The 25,271-nt window shown below is 38.5% G+C and overlaps 1 protein-coding gene across 1 annotated transcript in view; it reads right to left on the bottom strand.

Moving 5' to 3' along the window:
• Positions 1-580: 580 nt before the first annotated feature.
• Positions 581-25,271, bottom strand: part of htt (huntingtin) — a 212,775-nt gene continuing 188,084 nt past the window's right edge. Inside the window, exons 51-53 of the mRNA XM_081734750.1 lie at positions 22,264-22,424; positions 15,281-15,368; positions 581-12,269 (exon numbers count right to left, since the gene is read on the bottom strand). Coding sequence (XP_081590876.1) covers positions 12,174-12,269; positions 15,281-15,368; positions 22,264-22,424 — 345 coding nt within the window. The 3' untranslated portion in view covers positions 581-12,173. The remainder of the gene's footprint in view (positions 12,270-15,280; positions 15,369-22,263; positions 22,425-25,271) is intronic.

Here is a 25,271-nt window from a genome sequence, read left to right as displayed (position 1 = left end):
CGCCTAATGCTGCTGCAAGTTGTTCCTGCGTTTGACACGAATCCTGCTCGAGCAATGCTGTCAATTCTTCGTCTTGAAATTTTTTTGGCTGTCCAGCTCGCTCTTGGTCTGCCAAGCCGAAATCACCACTTCTAAACCGTGCAAACCACTTCTGACACGTTCGCTCAGCTAGAGCATGGTCACCATACACTTCCACCAAAATACGATGACTTTCAGTCGCACTTTTCTGCATGTTAAAGTAATGCAGCAGGACACCCCGCAAAAACACTTTATCAGGCACAAATTGCGCCATGTTCACTTAACTACAAACTGGTGTTGTTGACGCTTTAATCCACTGCCCTATACTACGAACGATACGCGATGACAGGGGTTTGCAACACTTGTGTGGATACACGGAACTGTGGGACGCTCCGTTCGTTGCGCCATCTCTTGTCCACCCGCACGAATTAATTCCTAGACCAAATAAATGTTCACTTATAAAGCAGGAACATGTTCCGTTCCATTTAGTGATGAATTCAAGGGTCATAGGAGAGTTAATGCGACACTTATACCCTAAATATGTAGTTAAGAAACATAATGATATACAAAAAGAACTCTTTATTCTTGAAAATCAGCCACACACCCTCCAGCATACATTTGTGTATATATCACAGACAACTTCCTAGGGAAAAAATGTGTCCAACAACAAAAGTATTCCGCCTTATGCAGAGTCGTTTTTCGGTGTCATTAGCATCGTACTAAAGGCCTGCCTACTGCAGGAAACATATGTTAGTTGAACTCTTTAGCATGGCACTAATTACGCGTCCGAATGACTGCATAAGGCTCATAGTCTTTTTCTTGTAAGAGCATGGAAGTTAGGTTGAATCAGTTTAGTAGCCCATATACAGACACATACGTACATATTCCATCTTAATTTGAAATTCATACTCTGCGTTTTTACATTTCCTATACACACCATATACAAACATTAATTTGATATAATTCTTAATCAACTTTACATATATTCAACAATGTATTTTCCATACAGATATTTGGAAACAAAACTCATACAAAAACTATAATAATAAAAACAAAACATTTCCACGATTATATCACAATTGCATAATATATATATTAGTTCCTTTTACGAAATGTATCATAATAACGCACTATATTGATTTTAAAACAATGTAATCTATTTTACATACTAAAATTATCTTGAACAATTACATATTAAAATAATTTCCCTCTGGTTGAAGTTGTTCCTCCGCAGTGGCGGATCTAGCCCGGAGCCTAGGCCCCCTAGTTTTTTTGAGTGAAAGATAATTTAAGCTATTATTTATATATTTTGGAAAGTTTTATAATAAAGTCATGATATACCTATCATAGTTTGAGTTCTAGTGCTCCCCCCCCAACCCAGTTTTTACTTTCTAGATCCGCCACTGTTCCGCCGCCCATAGCCTTTTTTATATTTATTCCACATAATTTTCACGGAGATATTAATTAACCCTTTCGACTCTAGCGGTAAAATATCAGGACCTTGGAAGAGAAAGGGCAAACTCGAAACATCTAATTTTTTTTTTTTCCTCACATGAGACGGGTCTGGACAACACATAGATATCGCGTTTTGCCCTGGTTCGCCCTTAGTATCCTCAGAGTTTCTATTTAAACACAGATTCGTCCTTGCTATCGAGAAGTACTTGCAAAAACTTTCAACTTGATTTCCCAACACGTCGATTTCAAGATTCGCCCTTTCTCTTTCAAGGTCCTGATGTGTGTACATTATATTTCAAGATTAACATAAAATTCAGCCATTTTGAATCCTCCAAAATGGTTACGTCTTTGTATTTTTGAAATTGTCTAAATTATTTTCAGCTATTTCTCTAGTGCTTTCATCTGTTGTCAGGAACAATGCACAGCACTCGTAGGCGCTATCACGATGGACGAAGGTCAGCCACATTGTATTATTTTTTAGCGAAAAGAAATATTTACATTAAGTCACCCTTTTGGTTTAGTAATGTGTTTCGAGCTCTTAATTACGTAGTTACTTTTGAGTAGTGCAATTTTGTATTTTATATGTTTCAACCTTAGTATTAGTGGCATATTTAAGGGGGGCTTCCAGGCTTAACCTGTTTTAAAGTGAATGAAATATATTGCAGAATTTTCACATTTCCGGGAATTAAGATGACAAATCCCCCCCGAAACAAAATCGTAAATACGACACTGCCTAGTATACAAAACTGTGCATGTCACATAACTATAAATATGACATCTGCTTACAAAATGGTGATTGTATTTCAGTTAAGTCAAAAGGCATAATAATGCAAAATGAAAATAAAAATTGAGGGGTAAACGGAAAAATCAGTGCTGAAAGGATTAAACTAAACTTTTATTTAAATTAAGGTGTTTCATCCGCTCTACTTATTTATTTGTTTATTTAAAATGGCGTTTCAGGGGAGACATACTGCCTTTGCCATCAAAGTTACAAATCCATTGAAGAAACACCGAAAATTTAATTTACATATTATTATGTGGTTCAGTAGTGAGGTACGATTGTTTCATCGATTTTAGTGTCAAATGAAATGAAATCTTTAAGTTTTACGTCCAACGGTTATGTTGGCTAGACTAAAGGAGACGGTGATAATGAGAAATGAAAGAAAAGGTGAAATGAAGAAAGTGGGAGGAAAAGGGATAACCCCCGAGAAAACCCACGCACACTGTGTTTATCCACCACAAAGTTCACTTTGCGCGAGCTGGGATCAAACCAAGGATCCCATGCACCAGAGGTGAATGTTCTACCACTGAACCACCGCGACCCCAATTTTAGTGTAGTTTACTGCCACCCAAGACAAAATAATATATATACACAAAATGAATTATTCGCCAGAAAATTGTAAAAACATACTCATATGTACTAAATAGTACACAATAAGCCCTTTCGCTAAATCCTTCATCAGATGACGTAAGGAAGATGCACGGAAAAAAAAAATCAACAGAAAAATGGTTGTGACGCATCCAGGTGGGTGCCATCTAAGAATGAGGTTACATGGTTATATTGCAGAAGTTCTTTCTTGATTCATTAGTCTTTCTCCAGTGCTCTTGCCGACCAATCTGTCCCACTAAAGTTGTGGCCAACCTAAGCTTTCAGTGACATAATTTCAATAGCTCCAAATCACTAACCATAAATAATTCCAAGTAATGTTAGAACTGCACCATTTCCTACTACAGAACTTCATTTTTTAGATTTACCTGCACATGGTTAAAATTATTAGTACTTTGAAGTAACAAAAAGTTAATATATACATAATGCATGCCCTCAGATACGCAATGATCTTAAGTTATAGCAACGAACACAGGGCTGCAACATTCGCTGTAACGAGCAATGCGGTTTGTCGATGCCCGCAAACAAATAATCCCACATTTTAAAAATTACCTTTTACGTAGAACAAATTGTGCAGTTATGATTTGATAATAGACCTACAATATACCTGTGAACTACAATAATTCACATATATGTATAAAATAGCTTGTTTTGTCGTCAACGAGCATACAAATATAGAAACGCTCACATCAGAGCGAGAGTTGTTTTCTGCTGTAGATGTGGAATATGGCGTCCTGAGCGAGAGAAATCCAAATTGTATATTCCCCCTGCGTGTTATTTTCGGTTACACAGAGGTGGCACTCAATTAAATGACCAAGCAAGGCAAATTGTTTTAAACGTATATTCATATTTACGTGCCGATCCATGTAAGTGTGTGAATGGTGATGTTAGTCTTACTGCTGGTACAATAGGTGTCAGTGAGCGTGTGATTTTTTCGTTGAAAAAGGAATTCTTGGAAGGAGGGAAAGTGTCAACACCAAAGACAAGAAAATAACTGCACTGAGCTTCGAAGTAAGGCTAATTTATACATTTCAATATAAGTGTGTTTGTGTTCTAAAATATTTTTCCCTTCTGTTTGCTGTGATTGTCAATCGGAAACTCTGTCTCGATTCCTACCCACCGCTTCATACACTGGCTGTCAGCTGTAAAAAACTCTCCTGAACGCGCGAATGAATACAATACTTCCCTTTGATTGTGAGTGGGCCAGTGCTTATGTCACTGCAAACTTAGATTGGCCACGACTTTAGTTTTATCTTGCTTACATACAAACATTATTTTCTATTTTGCAACACTGCCAGATAACTCATTCCAAGATAGCCCTCACCTGGGACCTCTCTCATTTATTTCCTTTATTTTGTTCCCTATCTGACGAAGCTATTAGCGGAAGTGCTGATCGTGTAATTTCTTTAGTTGTCAATTATGTTTTCACTATTTGTTAGCAAGCAATTCATATCGCTTCGGGTCCCGCATTTTTTTTCTTTTCGACTATTTGCTATACACACACAGATATACAGGGTGGTCTGTAGAAGTATGTACAAACTTCAGGAGATGATTTCTCTAAGAACAGGCAACGAAAAATTCTATATTAATATATACGTAATACTGCACCATCCTGGAGATATACAGCGTGTTCGAGAATATATTCAGTGAATGACAGGATGCCCATCGTGCAGGAAGCGTGACTATTATTGTGTATATGGTGGTCATTTTCAACAATTCCTGTTCCCAATGTGGGACCATGTTCCTGACTCCTCCCAAGAGGCGTAAATCATTCTTTAACTACGCCTACAGTAAGTTGGTGATTGTTCTCAATATATCGATGCCTCTCTCAGGGTCACAGATCACTTACGCACCTCTTACTTCCATACCATATAGCGTGTGCAGTTTCTTGTGGTTCATTCTGTATATCTCCGAAACAGTGCGATATTATGTATATATACTGATATAGACTTTTTGCTGCCTGTCTTCCAGTGTTGTATTGAGAAAGGAGGAGGGGCATTCCTTACGTCAACATAAACAATCTACTCGTGATAGTTGGTGCCTGGAAGGGATAGAGAGAACTTCCTGTGGGTGAGGCCTTATTATTTTTCATAGAAAATGTTAGACAGCGGGAAGAACATTCTATGGAAATAGTATCTCAGGTAGACGACTAGCACGTGCCATCAGGTTCGGTAGTGAACGTGGCACTTTAGAACATAAATTTTGAACGTAAAGCTGTGATAGGTAGGGATGGGATTCGGCCACTTGACTTCCACGGGTTCCCAGAAATGGGATGGACTCTTGTCAGGTTTGGTCATCCCGTGGGATTCGGTAGCTTATGTTATTTCGGGGGAGAAATGAGCTTGCCTTGAACGCCCCGGCACTGACACCAAATATGTCAATAGACTCATATTCACTAGGGGAGTCCCCACCTCCAACAGTAAGTACAACTGAAAGATGGACTCCAATCCAATGCGAAAAGGAGGTATCCCATTACCCTTCTTCGAAAGGATTTCTTGCATTTAGTACGAACTTCTGAAAGAGCAAGCTGACACACAAGTCTCTCAAACATCTGTACAATTTGAAGTTGGTTTAAAGTCCTAAAGTACCTTAAAGAGGCCACTTTTCTATCCCGTCTCATGAGAAGTGATGTGGTAGACACTTCCGCAACATGCCCGACAGAAATCACCTGCTGGAATTTACACACACGTTTGCGCACCACTCTGTATACACTTTATTATGCAGAAATCTTACTCCCCTGGATGCACAAGTCTCCCAAACTCTAGATTGGGAGAATGGAGCGTAAGTGAACACCACAGTAATCTAATTTCAATTCCGTGGATTTCGCATGTGGAGAATTTGGAAATCTTGAAAAGTATTCTGTGAAAAGCCGGAATCTAAGTCCTCTGTATGAGAAGATAATTACTCCAGCGGCTGTTTTGTGTCTTCACTTATTGAAAAATAAATAAATAAAATAAAATAATTAGAAATCGACAAACGTTTGGAAAATTGTGTTGAGAATGACGACAGACATGTGCTGATAATCCAGGTGACTAATAAAATAACAAACTAATAATCAGTTCTTCCATTGGGTCCAAACTTCATAACCAGTCTATACAAAAGAAGAGAAATTACTTTTGAACATGGAGATTCGCTTGAGACGGCGAGCTGACAAGACGTGCTTTTGTTACAGTGCTGCCATTGCGATCAGAATTTCAGTGAAGCAGTGGAGAACAACAATAGGGGCCTTTGGAGGAGGTGGGTCTGTTAGCAAGTGTAGTGAACATAGTGCAGGAAGTTATGGAAGGAAAGCGACTGGAAGAATAATATCCCTGGCGGTTGTGATAGCTCTATTGCGCATTGGAAATATAGAGAGAAACGCGGGAGCAACATTCAAGGATGGAATAAAGCAAAAGATTGAAGAGGTGGTGGTAAAGCTGGAAAACATGGAACCGAAACTGAACAATAGAATTAATAAGTTAATAAGAAGATGGATGTGGTTCAATAAGATGCCTATATCTTGAAATCGAGAAGTGAAATTTGGTATTTAGACCTTTCATTTGAAATAAACAAGTGTTTTAGTGTATTTTGATATTTGACCTAGAACGGAAGAAAAAGGGCTGAACGCGGTTCTTTAGGATGCGTTCGAGTTTTGTGTGTCTTCGGACTCAGACGAATTCCATATGAGAAACGCAGAAGGGAGGGTAATTAGTAAACTGATAATGTGGGATGAAACTAAGAGCCCTGAGAAAACGCACGGACACAATGATGCCCACCACAAACTTGCATGGCCCGGGATCGAAAAAAGGGTCATACTGTACAAAAATAATAGTTAAACTCAATGTTGGATTTAAGGAAAACTAGAGAAGTGGACGCTTCATAATTGTTTAAAAAAGCTAAAATGCCTCCAAATTATCACTATAATTCGAACACTTGATGATGTTACACATAAATACAAAATCATAATACGAGGGGAGTCCGAAAATAAGTTTCCCCAGGCGACTGTGGACAGAGGTGGGAATGCAAGGCCAAAAATAGCATGTCATATTAAAGATCAGATGTACCTTTATTTTTCCACCTAAGTACCACGTACATTGAGACATTTGTCATACCGGTCTATAAGATTCAAAAACTTTCCAGGCAAAATTCAGGGCTCTGCATGCGGAACAAGCGTCGAGCAGTTTCTGTGACTTCAGCATTGCTTCCAAAGCGCCTGCCACCGAGAGTCTTCTTCAAAGCCGGAAACAGATGGAAGTCCCTGTGTGCGAGATCAGGACTGTATGGCGGATGGGCAAGGCGCTCCCACCCAAGAGTTGCAATATGGTTCACTGAATTGGCAACACCATTTCCGCCTAATTTGTTTTGGCATCACATCAGGCCCATAGACTTCCATGAGGCGGTTATGGATTTCTGTTCCCGATACGCCACGTCGCCATTCACAGCGGACAACTACTTGAACTTCCTCATTTGACCACAACGTCAAAACGCGCCTTCTCTCCATAGCTACCAGGCTCAGACTGAGAGACACGTCTTCGCTTTGCGGAGGCGCTGCGACGGCGCCATCTCCAGGAATGCGGGTGAATGAAACTCACTTGTGTTTGGGTATGCTGCGCGTACCACCGTCGTCTTGTTTTCCCCACTGCTGTTCGTATTCCTAGGGAAAACGAGATGGGAAACTTATTTTCGGACTCCCCCTCGTAATAACTTTCCTCTCCTATCCTCCTTAAAAACATGGAACAATGAACATTATAGACCTAGTACACTACATTTTTTTTTTCCGGCGGAATGTGTCCAATTCATTTATTTTGTTAATTTTTAGATCAATATCTCATCTTGAAGGCTAATGCACACTGACCTTTCACTGGAAACTCAAACCGTCATCAGTACCTCATAGATTAATTGCCAACTGTATATCTACTCAGGATAACACTTAACCCATTATGATAACACTAACAACATTGCCAGAGAGGAAATTTTGTTTGACTAGCTCTTGCAGATGATCCAGAAAACTACACTGTTTGATCCAGTATTCTTAAATATGTGGCTGTACTGTATCTCCATCCGTTTGTGATATAGAGTTCATTTTATCAATTTATTATTCAAAATACGAAATACAGTTTTCCTTCATTCTAATAATTTTTACGTAAATCTGTTGTAGTGGCAATTTTTGAAATAAGGTTTTAAATTAAATTTAATTTGATTATGCTGTATAATTACAATATACATATAATGAAAGATACTTATTTACTATAAAAATATATATAATTTACTCTCATCAAACAGTACATAATAATAGTGATGTACAGTGTAAATTATGCTTTAAGCAACTGTAACACAAATATATTACTGTTGATACATGCTATTACTTTTACATACAATTTGAAACTTTGATTTTTCGATTTTCTTCTATACAATACAATAGTGCATGGTCTGAATTAAATAATTCTCTCAAACTAGCTGAATTGATAGTTTTCTCAAAATACAAGGTAACCAAAAATGTCCTCACCGGATTTTGATGTCCCATTTGATAAAGCGCTCACAGGAAGAAAATGAAGTGACTTACGTGAGAGAGAAAAAAAAAAGTTAGTGTCACGATTGATCTGCGCCAACACATGCATATTCCCCATCCACTGCAATCAATTATAGGTTGGTTATTGTCAGAGAGAAAAGGAGGTATCGAGGCAGCTCGTTCGCGGATTAAAGATGATTTGCCAGCAGGCACATTAAGTCATTGAATACGCTAGGCATTTGGCGAGAATGCTCAGAACGAATGCACCACCAAGCATTGGTTCCAGAAGTCCAGGTTGGGACATCTGATATTTTGTGATGAACCTTGCAGTGGATGAGGAGGTCCTGAAGGCATAGAGGAGAACAACAGCCAAACGTGTGATCTTGCCGTATGCTTCCAAGCTTCCCAAGAAACAGTCAGACTTCACCTGCACCGCATAGGGAAGGTGTAAAAGCTAAGCAAGTCGCACTCTCTGTAGCCAACAAGGAACAACAAGTAAAACCTGTCTGTCGTTGCTGTCCGGCATCACACCATACACACGTAAGTGGTCAAGTGCTTATGAGTGATGAAAAGTAGATCCAATATGACACTTTAAACTCCCAAATGTACCAGGGATGTGAATATGCGGCCCTGTGCCTTAAATCTCAAGACAGCTCCTGCACTTATGCAAGATTATGCTTTGTGCCCTGTGTCTGTGTCCGGTGAACTAGTCGCCAAGTAGCGCATTATGAGCTTCTACCACAGGCCACACGATCAATGCGGATCTATACTCGCAGCAATTGTAACGGGTGCAACATGTACCGAAGCAGGAGACACAGTTGGTTAATTGCAAAGGTGGGCTGTATCTCCATCACAATAAGATTCGTGGCAAGGACAGAACACACGTGGCAAGGACGACGGGGATACATTTCAGTGACTAGGCTGGGAGAAACTACCGACAACCAAATTCGTCGGACATAGGGTCATTAATTACTTACCTGTTTTATTCCCTGGACTACCATCTCCGTGCGAAATCCTTCGACAGTGAAGCAGATCTGCGGCACGCAGTCACTTCTTTGTGTCCCAGACTCTCGAGTTTTATCGCTAGGGCATTGCGCAGTTGCAGAAGCGTTGGCAAAGGGTGCTGGATACTGACGGAAATTACTTCGAGACCTAACACTGATTAATGCACTGTATATAGTCCGCCTGTTTCTGATGATCACGAACGGCAAAAACTATTTTTTGGTTAACTTGTATGCAATTTTACAATATTTATTCTTATACACTCAGTTTTCAAGAAGAATGTATTGTGTATTAAATGTAAAACCACAGAAAACAGTAAAACCTATGTCAATACTTCATGTGTAGTCTTTTGTTTTAGCAAAAATAAAAGAAAAAAAACGAAGTAGCAAACCGAGGTTGATATTTTAATATCTGTTTTTTTACTCCTCAAAAATACACGAAAAGGAGTGGCTTTACGAAAGTAATAATTTTCAATATAAATATCTGAAATCGATTAGAATAAGCCCTTAGTTACATAGCTATTTTAATGTGAGAAAATACATTCAATGCAACTTTCGTAAAATACTTCCATATGAATATCTAATGTCTACCAGACTTGACTCTTACCGACATTTTGTTGTTTTTTTAATACGGGTTTGTTACAACTCATCTACGATATACAAAGGATGTCCCAAAATTAACGGGAGTAAAATTACATGAAATTTTAAGTTTAACACGATCACTTTCCACTAGCTAAAGATACGTATGATATATACAAGTTATTGATACAATGTTAATAAAGTGGAAGTATCCCTAGAAAGCCCACAAATACCCAAGAACCCAAGCCATGTCCACCAGAACTTCGTATGATGGTTCCGAACCTTGACCCTTCACACCGATCGATCTACTATTAAGCTACCCATACCAAAAATCAGATTATGCTTTTATTATAAAAATAGCTATCCGTTTTGATAAATAATGGCCCCTTTCCTTTTCTCTTCGACACGTTTTCGAGCGGAATTATAGGCAATGTGGATCAAACGCGTCTTGTGGATGTGCCATCAATGTGCTTTGCACGGAGTTTAGCGTCTCCGGATCTGTAAATAACAGTTCTCTGAGGCATTCCTTAAATTGCGAAGGTTAAGCAAAATTAAGTAACATATGGATCTTATAGAATCTGGGGAACAAGATGAATAACGGTGTTGTACAGAATGATCCGACTGCTGGACTAGCAGGGACTCAAATCCCGATATTCTATTGCCAGGTAGATAAATCTACCATAGCAACAATATAATCAGTTTACTGTGTTCTTGGTGCTTTGTTCCTCAAGGCCAATTAGCCAATTGTCTATTAGCAATTTGAAGAGATAGTCCAACAGCTGATATTATAATTGAAAATGCTTTAACATGCAAAAAATAAAACGCCAAAAATACAGAAAACTGGTCGTTGACGATACCAGTTTGCTTTGTGCGGTTCCCACCCAGCAAGTGGGAGATGGGAGTTCGAATTTCTGTTAGCCTACTCGTCTGATCTCTGTTAGTACATCATTGTCTGTATCTACTGGAATTGAATGGCAACATAATAATTTAAAAGGTGACATTTACTTGCAGTAAAGCAACACAATTGCGCCCTATGTGATCTTACACTCCAGAATTCATCAGTTTATTTATTGACTCATTGCAGAACACCGTAGTGTAGTGGCTAGAGTGTTGGAATCATGTCCAAGTGATCCCGGGTTCGATTCCCGGCCGCTGTTTCTTAATTTTCGGCGCCCACCCAGCGTCGTGAAGCAAATTGGGAAGTCACGCTCTAGAAATCTCCTGATTCGCCTGTTAGAGATAGGGTGACGCTGCGCGCTCAACACGTGTTCGTGTCTAGTCTGGACGTAGTTCAGCTTGTAGCTAACAGATGGCGTTGGAGCGGCACAGGCCCACAAAAAGGGTTGTGGTTGTATTTATTGCCTCATTACGTAAATTTGCAGCTTCACCTCAATGTAATACAAGAATGAACAATAATTTCAGAAAGTACATCGTCTCTTTCTCTCTCTCAGCTGTACTTCTATCAAGCCGCCATAAATTTTATTGCATATCATCTTTCGAGTCTCATTTCAATATTACTTTGATAATCAAAAGTAATTTTGTAATATATTATAAAGCAACAGTTAAACTTGTGCTTTGTATTGTACTGCAAAATTACTTTTATTTTATCCTGCGTGCTTTCAATTGTGTAATGTAGTTTTGAAGTGAAAACTAAAAGAAAAATGAAATCTTTGAGTTTTACGTCCCACGGTTATGCCGGTTAGGCTAAAGGAGACGGTAATGAGGAAAGATGAATGAAATGGTGGAATGAAGAAAGTGGGAGGAAACGGGAGAACCCCGAGGAAACCCACGCTTACGGTGTTTGTCCACCACAAAGTTCACTTGGTGGGGGCTGGGATCGAACCCGGGACCCCAAGCACCAAAGGTGAACGCTCTACCACTGAGCCACTGGCCCCCTATGAAAACCAAAAGATCATCTGCAACAGACTTATGTATATTAACTATGCTTTCACAAAGAATTATTTTAATATTCACACGCTGTTAAGTTGCTAGACAGTATTGTCGATGAATAAAAAAAAAAAAAAAAAAAAAGTTTTGGGACACCCTTTAAAATCGATTAAAACTTGCTTGCGTACTCACATTTGCTGTTTTCAGCACAATGTAACAGTACCACTGCGCCATACCTGTCTTTGGCTGTAACAAGACACTATTTCTACGACACAAGGCCTCATTCTTTTCCTAGGAACACTTCCGATTTTCTCCGCACCTTTCTTTCTTGCCAAAGTAAAACTATTTCTTATATAATTTACAAACAAGCAATAAGATCTGCAAACGGTGACTGTGGTTGAGCAGCAGCTCGGAATGTAGACACGAACGTTTGTCTTTGGCCCTCGTCCGTTAACTGAAACAAGACAAATACATAAACTTATCATATAAAGTCCACATACACACAAATACATTACATAAGTACGAGGAGTCCGAAAATAAGTTTTCCCAGGGGACTGTGGACAGAGGTAGGGATGCAAGAAAAAAAAAAGCATGTGACATTAAGGATCAGACGTACCTTTATTTTCCACATAAGTACCACGTACATTGAGACATGTGTCATATCGGTCTGTAAGCATCAAAAACCCTTCCAGGAAAACTTCAGGGCTCCACATACGGAAGAAGGGTCGAAGAGCTTCTGTGACGTCAGCATTGCTCCCAAAACTCTCCCGCCGTCCTGACATTTTCGTCTGCACTTGCCGTGCACGTCCTTCCACTTGCTGCCACCCCTCACTGAATTGGCGACACCATTTTCGCCTCATCTGTTTCGACATCACATCAGACCCATAGACTTCCACGAGGCGGTTATGGATTTTTCCTCTCGATACGCCACGTGGCCCGTTCATAGCGGACAACCGCTCGCACTTCCGTTTTTGACCACTACTTCAAAACGCGCCTTCTCTCCATGGCTACCAGGCTCAGAGTGACACACTCGTCTTCGCTTTGTGCAGGCACTACGACGGCGCCATCTGCAGGATTTCGGGCGAACGATACCTGCTCTTGTCTGCGTGTGCCACCGTTATTTTATTTCCCCCATTGCTGTTGGCTTTCCTGGGGAAAACGAAAGGGGAAACCTATTTTCGGACTCCCCTCGTATATATGTACAGAATAAAATACATTTAGTAACTTTTATATGATCAATAATTTCTTCCCTTCAGATACTGGGTGAAAAATTTTGGACTGTTACATGAAGTGATGAGATGTACATAGCTTATTTATTAGAACTGTACGGGAAAAAAATTAATATTCCTTTCTCTAAAAGACGTTCTCTACAAATAAGGATCAAATGTTTCTAGATTTTGTTGGTACTATTCATCATCTAAGTTCAATTTTTGAATGTGACTGAATGTTTACGTTTATTTCGAGTTGGTTTTTACTATATATTTTACTGTCTATTTCTTGGATTATAAGTGCTTATTTGCATGCATTTTCTTCCATGTTTCTACAGCCTATTTAGCTTTTAAAAAATTACGTTAGGACCATATCTGTTAAATATATATACTTTTTGGTCTATACTTTTTGTCTTATCTTAGTGTCAGAAATCACCTTCCAAACGTCGGTGTTGTTTTGAAACACTCTATATATATACAGTAGAACGTCGATAATCCGAATGTCAAAAATCCGAACGCGGTCCCTAGAAGCTAGTGACAGTACACTAATTCAATTTTCTTCGTGTGAAGTCAGTATTTTTACAAAAGCTTATTCATATGTAATTATTTGTCATACATATTTTTATTTTCCCTTGGGCCTATGCAGGTTAAGTTTTAATTGTAAGTTACAAGAACAGCGTAATTTAGTGTACGAGCAGGTTCTCCAGAAACATTAAATGTAAATAGCCTCGTACGTATGGTGTTGTAATATACTGTATGTACTGTATAACCACTGTATCGATAAAAAAGCATACCGTACAGTATATTTAAGTCTAAATGGCATTTTCTTGATCATTTTCGAAAATCCGAACAATTTGAAAATTCGAACTATCTGTGGTCCCAATTAGTTCGGATTTTCGACTTCCTACTATATATACAGATGGTGATCAGAAAAATGGAAACACCTAAACGAAATTGCAACTTACCAGATTAATATGGTGTCGGGCCACCTTTCGCCTTCAGAACAGCCTTGATGCGACGTGGGATGGAGGCATAGAGGTCGTGAATGGTAGCAACTGGAATTTTACACCATTCCTCGTGCAGAGCATCGGCCAGTTCTGTGAGAGAGGATGGAGGTGGAAATCGTCGCCAGAGTCGTGTTTCCAAGACGGACCACAGATGTTCAATTATGTTGAGATCTGGGGATTGGGTGAGCCAGGGAAGGTGTTCAACTTCATCCCGATGTTCCTCAAACCACGCTGCAACAACGTCAGCTGTGTGAATGGGCGCATTATCATCCTGGAAGATGGTGTCATTGTCCGGGAACAACATCCGGACCATAGGATGCAAGTGGTCTCCTAAAATTGCGATATAATCGTTGGCAGCGATTCGTCCGCTAAGTGTGACCACAGGGCCCAATGAAAACCATGATATGGCGGCCCACAGCATCACCGAGCCGCCGCCATGTTTCACATTTAGGCGGAGACACTGCAGATCATAAGCTTCTTTGGGTGTTCTCCACACATAAACACGGCCCGTGGTTGGGAATAGGGTGAAGGATGACTCATCCGACCATTTCACACGTTTCCAGTCCTCAACGGTCCAAGTTGCATGGTCGCGGCTTCACTTGCGGCGTGCGAAAGCGTTATGGTCCCTGATGAGCGGTTTGGCCCGTGCAACACGACCTCGTAAGTTCATGTCATGTAATTCGCGGCGGACTGTGACTGTCGAAACGAGGTGGGGGAGGTGCTGATTGAGTTCCTCCGTCACTTGCTCCGCAGTGGCACGACGGTTCTGCGTGACAATGCGCTTTAATATCCGGCGTGACCTGTCACTCATGATTTTCTTCCGCCCACTGTTCCGTTTCCCCGATGTGGTTTTCCCGTGTGTTGTGTAGACCGTCATCACCTTCGACACTGTCCCACGCGACACAACTAACACAGTAGCCACTGCCGTCACACTCACTCCACATAACTGCGCACCAACAATTTGCCCTCTCTCCGTCTGCTGCAGCCACTGGACACTGCTGTTCCACTGCGCCTGACGTAGTATGGAGACCGACCTAACACACCACCACCAGCGGTCCGGTGCTGCGGGCGCCACGACACCACTGCCAACCCATACATCTGACGTGTTGCCAACTACAGGTGTTTCCATTTTTCTGATCACCGTCTGTATATATTTAAAAACCGCTCCACAATTTTACTTACTTTGTGCCTTACATAGAAAGACATGTAAATTGTACACGTACATATATATTGTAACTCTCAATACTAACCTGATTATAAAAATCAGACGCTGCTATGCAAAGTAATTTACGATCTTCGTATTCACACCTTCCAATCCGTGATTGTACATGTGGGAAACTAAGCTTTGTTAAGGACATAACTAAATGAACAATTATAACAGAAAATAACTTCAACTCTTAATTGTGACTACCATTTATTAAGTCTTATAACTGATTGTGCAGGTTCATTCAATTTTTATAAATAAATAAAGAAAGAAAGAAAGAAAAATACAAAATAAAAGGAAACAAAGAAAAAGTAAACGAAAGAAAAAGAAAAAAAGAAAGAAAGAAAGAAAAAGGAGTTGAGCCTGCGCTCACACAGCGCATCATTCATATACGAGCATGAATATCCTTGTTATTTCTCACATCTGTACATGTCTCTTTGCAGACACAAGTGAAAGACGTCTTCATAAAAATCGGTAAGAGATACCGTAAAGGGGAGATTTTTTTCGATTACTTTTTCAATATCTCGCACCGTTTGCAAGATTTGAGTCTACTCCCGGTTGGAGTTTTTAATTCATATATCATCAGTGTTTTCTTTCTTCTTGCATGCAGTATGTAATAAGCAAATACATAAATTAACTAACTCTATGGCCTATGGAACCCGGAAGTTCAATGCCGCGTACACAAGAGCTCTCCACTGACTTCTATCCTTAGCCAATTGGATTCAGTTTCTACTTTTCCTATTTCTGCGAGATCCATCTTAATATTGTCCTCTCTTCTGCGCCAAGGTCTTCCTAATGGTCGTTTTTCAGTTGGTCTTCCAGTTACGATTTTGAAAGCGTTCATTCTTTCTTCCATCTTGGCTACATGACCTGCCCACGTAAGCCTCCTAGATTTGGTGACCCTAACAATGTTTGGTAAACCGTATAAATTATGTAGTTCCTCGTTATGAAGTTTCCGTCATTCCCTATTCTCGTTTCTCTTGGGTCCGAATATTCGTCTCAGGATCTTGTTCTCAAATACTTTCAATCTATGTTCTTCCTTCCGAGTAAGCGATCATATTTCGCAACCATACAGAACAACAGGCATGATTATCGCTTTATATATTTTAAAATAAACGAATACATTACACATACAATCAATTATAATGTCAGTGATATATGGTGTTCATTGGGCAAAACACTCCAAACAATAAAGATTCACCTTAGACTGGAGAAATGGTTATCTTTCGTTTTTCATTATAGTTTGGCCATGAAACAAACACCTGAGACATATGCAACCCCTACATACAATTATGTGGTGTTGGAATGTATAATGGATAGGATGATTTTTTTTTTAGTTTCAACACTTCCAGTGTACCCATAAAAATGTAATAAAGAAATAATGGACATGTTTTTTTTTTAATATTGAGTTAGAACTGGACAATCTACGCGAAATTTGCAATCGATCAGTGAAAACGTTTAAAATATTTGTTTTTGTTATAAACGTGAAATCACAAATAACCGTAAATCAAAAGTTTGAAATCAAAAGTTAGATGTTGGAGCTCAGGCGCTTTTGTTGCTATTGTAGCATTTTAATAGATATTTATTTCATAACGTGGGTTCCTGTCACCACGGCATGGCGCGTCCTCAGGTTGCGGATCGAGGAGAAGGCCTCTAGATATAGAGGTTAGCTGCGAATATACTGAATAAGCAGTCGCGGACAGCCGACTAGGAGTGGTCCTCCAGCTTGGGGGTTTGGGTAAGGCTAACACCCTCATCCTGTAAAAAAAGGTACTTGTTCAGAAACATTCACAAAAGCCTCGGACAAGGACTGATAACTTGGCACGACCTCGGCAAAAGAAAATGGACATGAGATTTGGAACATGGAATATTAGAAGTCTTTATAGGGCAGGCGCGTTAAAATCTGTTACGAGTGGTTAGAGAAATACAGGATGGACCTAGTATGAGTTCAGGAAGTTAGATGGGAAGGAAATGGATCTGAGAATTCCGGAAATTTTACGTTCTTTTACGGGGAAGGAAATAAAAATCACCAGTTAGGAACAGGGTTTTTCGTTCACAAACGAATATTACCAGCAATTAAACGGGTTGAATTTGTTACTGACAGACTTTCTTTTATTACTCTCAAGGGACGGTGGTGTGATATTATTGTTTTAAATGTACATACTCCAACTGAAGATTAGAGTAACGATATAAAGGATAGTTTTTACGAAGAAATGGAACGGATATTTGACCAACTCCCGCGATACCATATGAAGATTCTATTAGGGGATTTCAATGCGAAGGTAGGACGAGAGGATATTTTCAAACCGATTATAGGGAACGAAAGTTTGCATAAGGAAAGTAATGACAACGGTGTTAGACACGTGAACTTTGCAACATCCAAAAACCTAATCGTGAAGAGTACAAAATTCCCACATCGCGACGTTCATAAATACACTTGGGCATCACCAGACGGAAAAACGCATAATCAAATTGATCACGTTTTAGTAGATAGAAGAAGACAATCTAGCATAATTGACGTCTGGTCGTTTAGAGGGGCTGATTGTGACACTGATCACTACCTGGTAGTAGCGATAATACGGGAGAGATTATCGTTCAATAAAGGTAATATTCAATGTCCGAAAACGGAGAGATTTAATTTAAAGAAATTAGAAGAGAGCCATGTAAGAAAGGAATACCAGATTGAAGTTTCGAATAGATTCTCGGTTTTAGAAGACTCGGAATGCACTAGTGTTGAGGATACTTGGATTGAAATTAGAGATAGCATTAAAAGTTCAGCAATAGAAAAATTGGGACACGCGGAAATACGTAGGAACAAACCATGGTTCGACCAAGAATGCATTAAACTAGCAGAGAAGAGAAAACAGGCAAAATTACGGTGGCTACAAAATCCGAATGAAATAACTACACAAAATTTCGCAGATATCAGGCGGGAAACTTCCAAAACTTTTAGAACAAAGAAACGTGATTTTTTGAAAGCTAAAATTAAGGAACTTGAAGATAATAGTAAAAATAAAAATATTCGGGACATGTATAAGGGAATAGGCAAATTTAAGAAAGGCTATCAACCTCGTGCTTATATATTAAAGAAAGCTGACGGAACAGTTTTCACTGATACGGATAGCCTCTTAAATAGATGGAAAGATTTCTTTGACGATTTGCTGAACATGCAGCCAAAAACTAATGCGCGTGGAGAAAAGGAGATACACACCGCAGAACCGTATATTCCAGAACCCAATCGAATAGAAGTAGAAGCCGCTATAAAGAAATTAAAGAAACACAAATCTCCGGGTGTGGATGAAATTCCGGCTGAGTTAATTTTAGCTGGAGGCGAAAAATTGTGGAAAAAGATACACAAACTCATTCTCCTTATCTGGAACAAGGAAGAATTGCCACAAGAGTGGAAAGAATCAATCATTGTTCCAATTCACAAGAAAGGCGACAAAACTGACTGTAATAATTATCGAGGCATTTCTCTTCTGTCAACATCCTATAAAATCCTTTCAAATATTCTATTAGCAAGACTGACCTCATACGCAGATGAAATTATTGGAGATTATCAGTGCGGATTTAGACGAAATCGATCAACTATCGACCAAATATTTACCATTCGCCAAATACTCGAAAAAAAGTGGGAATACAATATCCCGGTACATCAACTATTTATTGATTTTAGAAAGGCTTACGACTCGGTTAGGAGAGAAACATTGTACTATTGTAGAGAACTTGGAATACCGAGAAAGCTAATTGGATTAATTAAGATATGCTTAAGTGAATCCCAAAGTAAAGTCCGGGTAGGAAAATTTTTGTCCACGAGCTTTCACGTCCAAAATGGCCTGAAACAAGGAGATGCGTTGTCGCCATTATTATTTAACTTTGTGCTGGAATACGCTATAAGGAAAATCAAAGATAGCAACCAGGGCCTAAAGTTGAACGGTATTCACCAGGTGATGGCATATGCTGATGATGTAAATTTAATAGGGGATGATCGGAGAACAGTAGAAATAAATGCAGATATCTTATTAAATGCTTGCAGGGACATGGGTTTAGAAGTAAATGCAGAAAAACTAAATACATGGAAGTGCGTCGGGACCGTAATACGGCAAATTGTGGGGGCGTTAAAATATTAAATAATACTTTTGATAAAGTGGATACTTTCAAATATTTAGGATCAATATTAACAGATGAAAATCATATTCACGAAGAAATTAAATGTCGACTAAAAGTAGGGAATTCGTGTTACTATTCGGTTCAAAATCTCTTGTCGTCGCGAATTCTGTCGAAGAATTTGAAGCTTAAAATATATAAAACGATAATCATGCCTGTTGTTCTGTATGGTTGCGAAACATGGTCACTTACTCTGAGGGAAGAACATAGACTGAAAGTATTTGAGAACAGGATCCTGAGAAGAATATTCGGACCCAAAAGGAACGAGAATGGGGAATGGCGGAAACTTCATAACGAGGAACTACATAGTTTATACGGTTTACCCAACATTGTTAGGGTCGTCAAGTCTAGGAGGCTTAGGTGGGCAGGTCATGTAGCTAGAATGGAAGAAAGTAGAAACGCTTTCAAAGTCTTGACTGGAAGACCCATAGGAAAACGACCATTAGGAAGACCTAGGCGCAGATGGGAGGATAATATTAAGATGGATCTCGCAGAGATAGGAATACAAAGTAGAAACTGGATGCAATTAGCTAAGGATAGAAGTCAGTGGAGAGCTTTTGTGAACGCGGCACTGAACCTTAGGGTTCCATAGGCCATAGAGTTAGTTAGTTTAGTTAGATATTTATTTCAAAGATTCTCATGTATTACATCACGTATTTTTAATATTTAAACCAAGGATCATTTAGCTGATGATAAATGAGAAATACACGATATAACACCCGAGAACTATGGAAGAATGTTGATTCGTCATGAAGACTTCAAGCTACATAAACAAACGTTACAGCTGATCCAAAACTATTAATTGTGCGATCTACTTCAAAAAATATATTTCTCAGCAGAAGACTATCATAGAGTAAAATTAGCAAATCCTAATTTCTCAACTTTAAACCTGGTTCTTAATTTTAACATGCAAATTACAAACAATATACGCGTCGTAAAAGCAAAGAAAAATACTGAAATTTAGTCATTTTCTACTTAAAAATGAAATGCGAGCTTGAATTCAAAAAATATTTACATATGTCATTTAAATAATATTTATGTGATCATGGTAAGATTATAATTGACCAACTGACTAATGGAACATCGACATGTCTGCACTTCATAATTTCTTTAATTTGCACCATAAAATATTGGGAATTTGGTTATCGTTCGAGCGCATGTAGAACTAATTCGAGGATGTTCTAACTAGCACTTACTAAACGGAATCCTGGTGATGTTAGCGATGAAACTAGGTGAAAATAGGACGATAATATGTGTTGAATAGTTGTTCAAGAAAAGTTCCTTTTTAATACTTTAAGCGCGCCATGTGCATATATGTATTTTATGCATATTTGGTCTATTACTCACATACACATTTTCACGTATTACTCGAAAGGTCAGTGAGCGCTGCTAGCCTCAAAGTAAAATATCTGATTTTGGGTTTGGCGCTTAATGTGTTAATAAAAAATTGTATCATGAAAATCACACCATCGCTGTATCAATTTTCACATAATGAAAGATGTTTTACCACAATTGAACGTTATCGTTATATTGTAAACCTTATACTACAATTTGGATCAATGACGGACATGTCTTGCCATCAAGATATAGATCTGTCCAAGCGACTCTAGGTTCTTTTATGTGTAGCTTAGTTTGGACTTCGATGCTGCAATATTTTGTTCTCAACTGAATTTTGCTACAATCGGGATATTTTAGTTTAAAACAACATTGAATTTTAATCAAACGAAACGTTCAAATCTACACTGGGAGTTTTTAATAGACTCCTAATTTAATATTATCTTGGTAGCATACATGTTTTTATCTATAAAGAATACTACTAGATAACTAATAATATCTAATAAATAACTAATAATAAACAGCAAATAACTAATACTGTATCTATAAATGATTGAAATCTATTTTCATGGAAGAGTGATTTCTCTCCTCGCTATGCTGAATACTTCGTTCAAGATAATTCACTCAATAACTTATTCAGGGCACCATCCCAGCATTTTTACTAACTGAGGAAGACTTCCAGAATTTCAATAATATGAAACAGTGTATTGGCATAACACATTGCTAAGCCCAAAAGAAACAGAACAAATACTTCTGGAGTTCCACTAAATAAAAGATTTTGTGTAGCAGCTACAATGACGAATTTGCAGTAAGAGATAAAACTTAACATCGTCGGATATTTTGTACATCCAAATTATCCTGTACATGTAATATCATCATCATAGGTATTCTGCTATTATTGGCAGGTCACTTGCTGCAGCTGAGAAACTTCCATGCACCACGGTCTTCCGCTAACCTTTTCGTCTTCACGTATGCTCTTTCTGTTTTTATATCGTCCATTAATTGGAGTCTCCTTTGCCCTCTCCCTCTTTTTCCTGCCACCATACTCTCTACCACACGTCCTTCATGATACAGTTTGTTCTCAGCCAATGTCCTAACCAGTTTCTCTTCGTCTTCTCAATAATACCTAAAAATGTTCTTTTCTCCCAAACTATTTCTAACATCCTCTCATTCGTTTTCCGCTCGACCCAACTAATTATTTCCATTCTTCTCCACGCCTACATTTTGAAAGCTTCTAGTCGTTTTTCATCACTTTTATGTAATGTCCATGTTTCCGCCCCATACAGTACAACACTCCACACGAAGCATTTTATGAGTCTTTCTCTCAACTCTTTATTCAACATCCCACAGAACATTATTTCCTTCCTCCTAAAGGCTTCTTTCCCTATTCATATTCTTGCTGTTATTTCACGTTCGCATTTCATATCATTACTAATAATACTACTCAGGTAATACACAAATAATAATATTTAGAATAAAAGAGTAAAATAAACAAAAAATATAATAATAATAAATAGTAAAGGATACATTGCTCGAAGCCATGGATTTGTAGAAGCGCTGATAAAGAAACACATAAGGTACCACATAGCCATACCAACAGGTGAACACTGAGTGAAGTTTGAAAGACTGTCCACTACCCAATCTTGTAACAAAGACAACTGCGATTGTTGACAAGCTTGATCGAAAACCTAAAAAAATATAAAATTATATAATAGTAAATCAAAACAAACTTACACTAAGAAAAGAAGAAAATAATTTCTAGAAAGACTCCAGACTTTAATTTGAATAAATTCTTTCAATTGCGTGGTAATTCTCTCCATCTTCCTCTGATAGGCGGTTAATACTCTGGCACTAATCAACGGTTTCAATACTCGTAGACATGACAATATGTCTAAAACATCGTTCCACATTGGTAACCAATTTTTCATTTCGAAATAAAACTAGAATATTTTTATAAGAAATGATAGAACTAGAATATTTTTATAAGAGAAAGAGTACACATGAAGTCTAACACCAAATTTTGATGCTACATCAAACATTTCTCTTTTAAACAATTATAGTTTTATTGAGAAAGTGAACAAATGCATATTGAGCTAGAATTTTTTTTTTTTTTTTTTTTTTTGGACGGGGGTAGTACGAAGCCCCAACCCCAGAGGCCGCATACGCGCAAGTGAGCCCTGACTGCAAAACTTTCATTTCTGTTCCTTGCTAAGTGAATTTTGAGATGGCTCTTTTATGCAGAAGTCCCGGATGTTTTTTTTCTAAAACACCTTCTTATGTAACATTACTATTTGCTCTCAGTGAAAAATGTCTTCATAGCTCTATATGAAACTGTTAATCAATATATATAATAAAAGTAAGTGTGGTTTGTCCGTGCGTGCCACAAAGGCTCCGAAACCAATACCCGGAGCCCCATGGTAGTTATATGGTATTGTAGTCCTGTGTCTCCCATCCATGAAGAAGGTTTTGGTTTGGACCAGCAGGGGTCCTAGAGGGAAAAAACGCCCTAGCAACGGTGTTACTGTGCTTTAAAAAAAAAAAAAAGTTAAATTTTAGAATTATCAAGTCTTGGAAAATGTTATAGACTGTTATAGAAGTTTCCCAAAGGTTTGAGAGTGTCTTAAAATTTTCAGAATACTCTAGAACCTTCTAGAATGTTCTAGAATGTTCCAGAATGTTCTAGAATGTTCCAAAATGTTCGAAATTGTTGTAGAATGTGCCAGCATGTTATATTATTTTCCTTTAGAATCGAAAATGTTCTAGAATACGCACCAGTAAGAAGGTACACATTAAGAATACGGGATCATTTTTATCAAAGTTTAAAGGTATGATTATCATTACGCTCAGGTTCTTCTCAACCTATTTAATGTTCTGAAAGGAAAATGGTGGGGTTATGTCTAGATGATGGGAGCCAGACAACAGAACCTACATTATACTAACTTAACCGAATGCGAGCTACTGCTACTATTTGTGGTAAAAATTACTTATTCAGAAGCATAATTAACTAAAATTATAGATTACTGAGAAACAACTTTTCTGGAAGGTACACTGACAGAAAGTTAAATACATGTCAGTTTCATATTCAAATTACTTAATACTCTTTGGCACAAGTGTGCTCCAATAGCACCAAAGAAAGTTAACAGGCAACGATGGCCAGAGTCTGAACCATTACATTTATTTACAAGTTTGTTTAAAAGAAGAAGATATAATGTCTACAGACATCGTTGAAAATACAATGATGGTTTCAGAATTATCACAAAGTACCTAAAATACCCGTTCTTCGCACAAGGAAAATACGTTTATAGGAAATGAATTACTCTCTATAAATTGGAAATTAAATATTATGCCAGGGAAGCTTTTAAAATATAAGATCAGATCAAGGAAAAGTGAAATTGACAGACAGTTAATTGTATGCCAGTGATATGTTTAAAACGTAACAAGTGAAAGTAAATTGCTAAAGGTAAAACTTAGGTAAAACATGATATAAATAAAATGAAGAGTTTGTTTGTGTATCTGTCTGTCTGTACCAAGAGTTAACAAATTTGGGTCACGGGTACCTTGGTCTAGGCCCCAGACCAAGACGAAGCTTTTTTTTTTTTTTTTTGAAATTTTGAACCAGGAGGTCTCAGGGGGGGGGGGTTGTAAAAGAAGCAGAAAATGACCGATATTAGTGTCAAATTCATAGTTTTGGCGGTCGCTGAGATCAATGGTGAAACTCAAGAAAGTGGTTACTTTTTAAATTTAGCCCCTATCAGCTAATGAATGAGGACCATAATAAAGAGGGTGTCGAGACATGTAAAAATAATCCAAAATGACTGATATTAGTGTCAAATCCATAGTTTTCGCAGTCGCTGAAATCAATGGTGAAACTAAGATCGCATTAACTTCCAAATTCATCCCTTCGGCTGCGGGCTGGACGGTCACTGGGGGCGGGGAATACCGTGACATGTAAAAATAATCCAAAATGGCCGATATTTGTGTCAAATTCATAGTTTTCGCGGTCGCTGAGATCAATGGTGCCACTTCCATTAGCGATGACTTTCAAATTCAGCTACCATTGTATGCGGGCCGGAGGTCACCGGGGAGGGAGGGATAGACATGTAAAATTAATCCAAGATGACCGATATTAGTGTCAAATCCATGGTTTTCGCGGTCGCTGAGATAATGGTGACGCTTCCATTAGCAATGACCTTCAAATTAAGCTACCACTGTATGCGGGCCGGGGGCACCTGCTGGGGGGGGGGGGTACTGAGACATGTAAAATTAATCGAAAATGATCGATATTAGTGTCAAATCCATAGTTTTCGGGGTCCCTGAGCTCAATGGTGAAACTCAAGAAAGTGGTTACTTTTTAAATTTAGCCCCTATCAGCTAATGAATGAGGACCATAATAAAGAGGGTGTCGAGACATGTAAAATAATCTAAAATGACCGATATTTGTGTGAAATCCATAGTTTTGTCTACATTCATGTTGTTGTTTTTTTTCTGTTTAGTAGTAGATGGTTTTATTGTGGTTAAAAACAGGTTAGTGAATG

Source organism: Thermobia domestica, chromosome 12 (assembly GCF_964235325.1).
Source record: "Thermobia domestica chromosome 12, izTheDome1.hap1.1, whole genome shotgun sequence".
In the NCBI taxonomy this organism is placed as follows: domain Eukaryota; kingdom Metazoa; phylum Arthropoda; class Insecta; order Zygentoma; family Lepismatidae; genus Thermobia; species Thermobia domestica.
This window is presented reverse-complemented; position numbering and strand designations above follow the sequence as displayed.